Below are 7,232 nucleotides of genomic sequence, written 5' to 3'. Positions count from 1 at the left end.
ACATAAACACATCCACAAGTATCCCTGAAATGAAGTAAATCAAAGTGATATTTAAGAAGTTATCATGGGGTCACTACACAAATATCTCAGCAAAAGAAATGTTTTTCCCCAAACCACAAACATCCACGTTTTAAAGCATCATAACTCTTGGTCTACTTGTTAATCATTTATTGTTAAATAATTTCAGAGTTAAATCTGATAGAAATATTTAACTATTTAGTCAGTTCCTCAAGTATTCTGGAATTCTATAGCTATTTTAAGACTTCCATACACCAAAATTTTAATTTGAAAGGGCAGCTTCTATTCTAAAACAATCAAATTTTATCTGGAGCTCTAATTTGAGCAAACCATAACTTGAACTGAACTTAAACTATTACATGCTGTAATCTGACTCAACTTGGTATTTTGGAAACCAATCTTTCATGAAGAATGCCGCTCAGGCAAATGAGATTGCAGGAAATAATTGTTGGTCGAACATCTTTGAAGTTTGGAAAATAAGAAATAAAAGCCATAGCTCTTGGAGTAGATGAGTATTCACTAGTTTTAAATTTAAACCAGGAAGTGTACAAATATTTGCTTTATGAGATAGGTGAGTGTTATCAAACCCATTTCACAGATATAGAAACAGAAACTCAGAAAGATTATAAGGCACACAAAAGTGTCCTTAAACAGTGTTCCTATCTGGAATGTCTGTTCCCCTTCATCTCCCTCTATTGAAGTCTCCGATATTTCAACAACCTGCTCAAATTGCATGTGGAAGATTCTGCCCTTATGCCCTGGGTTGGAATTAATATTTCAGTAGCACTTGTCTACTCTGTGACATAGTCAGGTCCTGAGATGGCTTTCTTCTTCTGATAGATCAAACTCTTTGAGAACAAGTACTTAGTTAGTCTTACCCACCTCTAGATCCTACACATTACTCACAAAGTTACTCAATATTTTTTTTATATTTTTTATTGTGCTTTAGGTAAAAGTTTACAGAGCATATTTGTTTCTCATTCAACAATTTATACACAAATTATTTTGTGACTTTGCTTGAAATTCTTGTGATGCATCAACACTCCCTTTCAACACCCCAGTTCCCCATTTCCGTCTGTCCATTTTTCCTGTTCCTTCCTGTCTTCTCATTATTGCTTTTGGGCAGGTGTTGCCCTTTTGGTCTGATATTCGTAACTGAACTAAGGTGTTCCTCACCACTGTTACTGTTTGTTTTATAGACCTGTCTAATCTTTGGCTGAAGGGTGAACTTTAGGAGTGGCTTCAGTTCTGAGTTAAAAGGGTGTTCGGGGGCCATAGTGTCGAGGGTTCTTCCAGTCTCTGTCAGACAATTAAATCTGTTCTTTTTATGTGAATTTGAATTTTGTTCTACATTTTTCTCCGTCTCTGTCTGGGATCCTCTGCTGTGATCCTTATCAGGCAGTTAGTGGGCACCATTTAGTTCGGCGCTCAGGCTGGTGGACTCTGTGGTACTTGTGGTCCATTAGTCCTTTCAACAAATACTTCCCGTGTGTCTTTGTTTTTTTTTTTCTTTATTCTCATTTGCTCTGGATGGGATGGGATCAGTAGATACTCAATAAATGTTTGTGGGACTGAGTTATTTCTATGTGTAACAGGTGTCCCCTTTCATTCTGTTAACATATGTTAGAAAAACAAATCTGAAAAGTTGTAATAACGCTCCTTGAAAGCAGTAACAGTTCCTGGAAACTCTTTAAAATGCTTAAAAAAGGACATATCATAAACTACTTCCCCAATAAAAGTGGTTTACTAGGGTATCATTATCATTACAGCCAATACAATTTACCGAAAGAAACGACGGGACCATAAAAAGAAAAATCGTAAATGACCACACTCCAACAGCTGCCACTCTGCTGGCCACACAGTACTATGAGAAAGTTATCTATAAATAAGAAGGAATACAACTGATAATGACTTATCAAATTGGAAAGCTTGTCTATTTAAAAAAATGTTTATTAAAATTAATAATGTTATTTTAATGATCAAATAGAACTTCAATATGCTGACAGTTTGATAAGAGAATAGGGAAGTGTGATGACTCAGGTTGCATACTGGGGAATTTCCTCTGACACAACGCAGGGATGAGCGTGCATGTTCTCCATGTTGTGACAGTATAAAAAGCCACAGGAGCATGCCAGCCAACACAAGTCCTCAGAGACAGCAGAGCACACAAGTGTCTAGGACAAGAGCCAGTGAGAAATCAGAAAGTAACCAGCTCCTGCAAACATGACTTCCAAGCTGGCTTTTGCTCTCTTGGCAGCTTTCATGCTTTCTGCAGCGCTCTGCAAAGGTAAGCATATCTTTCTGATCTGCAGAGTTTTCTTCTGTCTAAATGCTCAGATAGCAAGGCTATCCTTAATGCTTTGACAACAAACATCCTTTTGATTCAGAACAAGAAAAAAGTCTTTGCAGTCATTTAATGTTAAGCTGCAGTTTTAATTATCTAGGCTGTATCTGTATGACATGTAGTAAAGTATCAACTTTGATTAATGTAGGTATTCTATTTCTATTATTCAGACTCTGTACTATGCATATATGTAACATAAATCTTTAATTTATAGTATATCTTATTGGGCACCACAGTTGCCCATATTGTCTATTATTATTGGGCAAGATAACTCAGATAATTACACTCCGCTTAGTATTTTATTGACAAGGCTGTGACAACTACCAATTTCTGTTTGGCTTAAAGACGCCATGATAAATGGTAGATCTTCTTGGGAACCCTTTTATGAAACAAATATAGTTTAAAATGTTTATGCTATATAATTTTTATATTTTTTTATCTTAGCATTAAGGATTTTACTAAAATATAAGACACCTCTGTGCAATTCATAGATATATTACTATTAATTCTTTCTAAGGGCATTTCCCTGTTGGTAATTTTTAGTTTACCTACTTAAATAGCATTGTGGTATCACAGAAGATTATACAATACCAAGTAGAATAAAAAAGAAGTCAACAAAAACAATTCTAAAATTTTATGTAGAAAGTAATTCAGTGAATTCAGTCATGATTGTTTTTAAAACAAAGAAAGCAGTTGAGGTCAGAGGCTAGGAGAATATCAGGCTTTCAGTTTTAGGAATAGATTTGTGAAAGATATGACATTTTTCACAGTCCCCAAATAATCCTATTGGAAAGAGGGGATAGCTATCAGAGCTATGCCCTTTGATGAAATCAACCCTTAATTGTTTTTTTGTTTGTTTTCACAGCTGCAGTTCTGCCCAGGGTGGTTTCAGAACTTCGATGCCAGTGTATAAAGACACACTCCACACCTTTCCATCCCAAATTTATCAAAGAACTGAGAGTAATTGAGAGCGGACCACACTGCACAAATTCAGAAATCATGTAAGTACTTTCATAAGTGATTAGATAATTTGCTTTAGCAAACTTAGAATGGATAAATAAGTATACAACAAAGTCTTAGGTGCTAGGAAAATAAAGCAGAAAAAAAACTTTCTTGTCTTAGTGATATTTATATATAGTACATTCCATGGCTAGCCACTGAAAGTTGCTTTGGACTTAGATCTTATGCCTGTACTTGAGGAGCCACGGTTTGAATGGCAAAGAGATGTCTGCAACTTGCTAAGTATTGATCTTCATCATTTCTATCTCATTCCAGTGTGAAAATTGTCACAAAGGATGGAGAGGAAGGAAAAGAGGTCTGCCTGGACCCCAAGGCAAAGTGGGTGCAGATAATTGTGGAGAAGTTTTTGAAGAGGTGAGTTATTTTTATTTAAATACTTTATTTGTCCTGAGACATATAGTCCAAAAGTCAGCCTATAAATTTTGTGCTGCTGCTAAATATCTTTTCTTTTAGTTATCTGTCTTTTTGATAAAATATAAAGCAGCAATAGTGAATTTGTTTTACTCGTAACTAGGATGACCACATATCTTGATTTGTCCAGGAAGATCTGGGTATAAGTACGTGTCCTGTCATAATCATTAGCAGAGTCTCTTTCATTATCAGATGTGTCCTGGTTTGGATGATAAATTATCTGGTCTCCCTATTTATAATTGAAAATATAGAGCATTTCTAACACATGAATGTCTAAGAGTATATTAATTTCTCAAAAAAAAAAACATACTTTCAGGACTCATACTTCCCTCCTTATTAGAAAATTATGATTTTTAAAATTTTATTTTATTATTTTATTTTCAGAGCTGAGAAAGGAGGACAATGAAAAAAAAATTCATTCTCTGTGGTTTCCAAGAATTCCTCAGTGGAGATGCCATTGAAACTTCAAACAAAACTACTTCGATGCTTCATGTATTGTGTGGGTCTGGTGTAGGACTGCCAGATAAAAAAGGATGCCCAGTTAGATTTGAATTTCAGCAAAACAATGAATAGTTTTTTATATTCCCATGTATACTGTCCCATGCAATATCTGGGACATACTTACATTTAAAAAAATTGTTGTTTATCTTAAATTCAAATTTAGCTGGGAATACTGTTTTTTTATTTATAACCTTAGTCTGGTGGCCAGAATCCATGAGTCCCAGTTCAACTGTGCCTTGGTTTCTTCTTTGTTCCTACACTTGAGGGAAAAAAAAAAAATCAACCCAGTCATCAGCCTACCTCACAGGGATGTTGTGAGGACCTATGGAAGCACTTTAAGTTTTTTTTATGATCATATAAATTATTTTCAAGTGTAACTTATTCACTTATTTATTATTTATATATTTAAGCATAAAATATAGTAATATTAGTACATGAATTTGGAAAAATGGGAAGGGAAATATTGTTGATAAGAGTATATACTTATGTTATAGTGCATTTATATTTATTTTAAATATTGAATGATGTATATAAGAGCATTTGTTATTAGGGTTGACAGACTTATTAAATTAAAATACAGAGTGCCTGGTTAAATTTGCATTTTAGATAATGAATAATTTTTGAGTATAAGTGTGTTGTTGTTTATCTGAAATTAAAATTTAACTGTAAGTCGTACTTTTGCTACTCCTGGTCTTGCCTTGTCATTGCCTACTTTGCTATGGGGGGGCTGTGTTGGATCATCATAATCCTGAGTTAGAACTATCTACCCTAAAAGAACAGAAATTCACTAGGCAATATAAACAGTAATTGCTTGATGGTTAAAATTTACGCATTATATACAAATAGACTGTCATGATTTCATTGAAATGATCGTGTTTTTTTCAAAACCAGACTTTTTTTTTTTAACTTTAAGATACTTTTGTGTGTTCTCAGAGATTTTGTTTCTACCTTTTTAATAGCATGTCAACATAAATGTAATTATAAAACATTTCAAAAATGTAATTCCTTGTCAAAGTCATCAGGTGTTTGCCTTTGTATTTTGTAATTTTAAAATTTACTGGGAATCTCTTTGTTCATATTAAAATCATATTTTGATTTACAAAATCTAAATGCTTCTCCTTAGCATTTTGTATATTATATGGAAAATCAGTGCTCCTTTCCAGAGGTGGGTTATAAAAAGTAGTCTCTTCCATAGAATGTTAGAAATTTTCTCAACTGCCTCCTGTGTACCTCTTGACTAATAATACTGGTTTCAGATTTTCCATCAATCAGAAAGTATTTACTGGGCTGGTAGTGCCTCAAGTATCTAACGTAAATAAAGTTCTTATGTTGCTATGAGTTGGAATCGACTCCATGGCAATAGGTTTTGGCAATGGGTTATGAAGATAATAATCTCAGAGTTTGAAATCTCTAAAATACAAGAAAACAAATCACAATGAATAAAAGCTAGTGTAAAAAAAATATTTACTACCCAGTCTGATATACCAAAACTTCAGATACTGAAATTATCAAACATAAAATTGCAAATAAGTGCATCTTATTTTGAAGAAAGGAAGTTTAAAATGTGATTACAGAGCAAATATGTTTGAAAACAAAGAAAGCAAAACTCTTAAAAGTAAAAAAATATAACAAATTGAAATAAAAAACTCAGTGGATGAGGTTTACAGTAGTTTAGACACAACTGAAGAGAGAATTAGAGAACTAGAACAACTAGAACTAGAACACAGAACAAATGAAATTTACCCAGAATTCATATCATAGAGAAGAGGTAGTAAATAGGAAAAAGAAGTTAGGACACAGAAGATAGAGGAATAAGGTTTTACAGACGTCTAATTGAATTTTTACAAGTAGAAGTGAGAGGAAAGTGTAAGAGACAATATTTGAAGTGACAATAGTAGAAAAGTTTTTAGAAATGATGAAGAATAACAATCCATAGTTTCAAGAAACCCAACTTACCAAGCCTTAACTTTACTCTCCTAGCCAAAAAACAAGTATCTTAGAATTTTTTTATTTCCATTTACCTACCTCCCAGCTCATATGCTATTGCTGTTGAGCATTTTAAATCCACTTCTTAAAGGTTTCAAAATGTCTGTTTAGATTTACCTAGACATTTATCAATTCCTTTATTCTTTATTCTTTCTTGTATCTCAGTTCTTTATTGAATTAATTTCCTTCTGCAACATGGACATCCTTCAGAATTTTGTTTAGTGATGGTCTGCTGATGACAAATTCTCTCATCCATTGTTCAAAGAAAGCTTAATTTCAAGCTTGAGAGATATTTTTGCTGGAATGTGTTCAATTTATCAGGAAGATATCGCAGTTAAAAATTTCTGTGCACTTAATGAAAGAACCTCAAAATAGACAATAGATACATTGTCATTACTATCTGGAGAAACATGTAAATATGCCATCCTGGTAGGATATTATAAAAAAGTCTCAGTAATTGATTATTCAAGAAGAAAAGCAATATGGATACAGCAAATGTAAGCACCACAGATTGACCTAATGGACATACATAAGACACATCATCCAACAACTTCAACATACACATTCTTTTATAAGTACCCACAGACATGAATGGCTATGTAATTTGCAGGGCCTAGTGAAAAATGAAAATGTGGGACCCGTTGTTCAAAAATTATTAAGAATTTCAACACTCTGACAGCAAAGAATTAAACCAAACATGGGGACCTTATGAGCATCGGGCTCTCTGACAGTCACATGCCTATGAAGCAGGCCCTGCCCGTAGAACATTTATAAAACTTGACCACATTCTGAGCCATAAAACAAGCCTCAACAAATTTCAAAAGACTGATGTAGTACAGACCACATTCGCTGACCATTTTTAAATTAAGTTAGAATTCAACTATCCAAAAAATAAAAAGAAAGAAAGCAAGCTCGTATGCTTGGAAAACAATCAACTTCTAAATAATTTGTA

The 7,232-nt window shown here is 33.6% G+C and overlaps 1 protein-coding gene across 1 annotated transcript; it reads left to right on the top strand.

Annotated features, from left to right (window-relative positions):
- The first annotated feature begins 2,144 nt into the window (after nucleotides 1-2,144).
- On the top strand, nucleotides 2,145-5,398 carry CXCL8 (C-X-C motif chemokine ligand 8). The gene is made up of 4 exons (XM_004383314.2): nucleotides 2,145-2,305; nucleotides 3,228-3,363; nucleotides 3,638-3,736; nucleotides 4,178-5,398. Exons 1-4 carry the CDS (start codon nucleotides 2,242-2,244, stop codon nucleotides 4,197-4,199), a joined length of 321 nt encoding a protein of 106 aa, XP_004383371.2. The 5' UTR covers nucleotides 2,145-2,241; the 3' UTR covers nucleotides 4,200-5,398.
- The last annotated feature ends 1,834 nt before the right edge of the window (nucleotides 5,399-7,232 follow it).

This window comes from Trichechus manatus, unplaced genomic scaffold (assembly GCF_000243295.1).
Source record: "Trichechus manatus latirostris isolate Lorelei unplaced genomic scaffold, TriManLat1.0 scaffold00108, whole genome shotgun sequence".
Taxonomy (NCBI): Eukaryota; Metazoa; Chordata; class Mammalia; order Sirenia; family Trichechidae; genus Trichechus; species Trichechus manatus.
The sequence above is the reverse complement of the archived record's forward strand: the minus strand, read 5'-3'. Positions and strand labels throughout refer to the sequence as shown.

Bases quoted from the DNA above. Each gene is read 5' to 3' on its own strand.
- CXCL8 (XM_004383314.2), top strand. From the start codon at position 2,242: ATGACTTCCAAGCTGGCTTTTGCTCTCTTGGCAGCTTTCATGCTTTCT. The intron at 2,306-3,227 runs GTAAGCATATCT...TTGTTTTCACAG, and splicing joins TTCTGCAGCGCTCTGCAAAG to CTGCAGTTCTGCCCAGGGTG. The intron at 3,737-4,177 runs GTGAGTTATTTT...TTTTATTTTCAG, and splicing joins GTGGAGAAGTTTTTGAAGAG to AGCTGAGAAAGGAGGACAAT.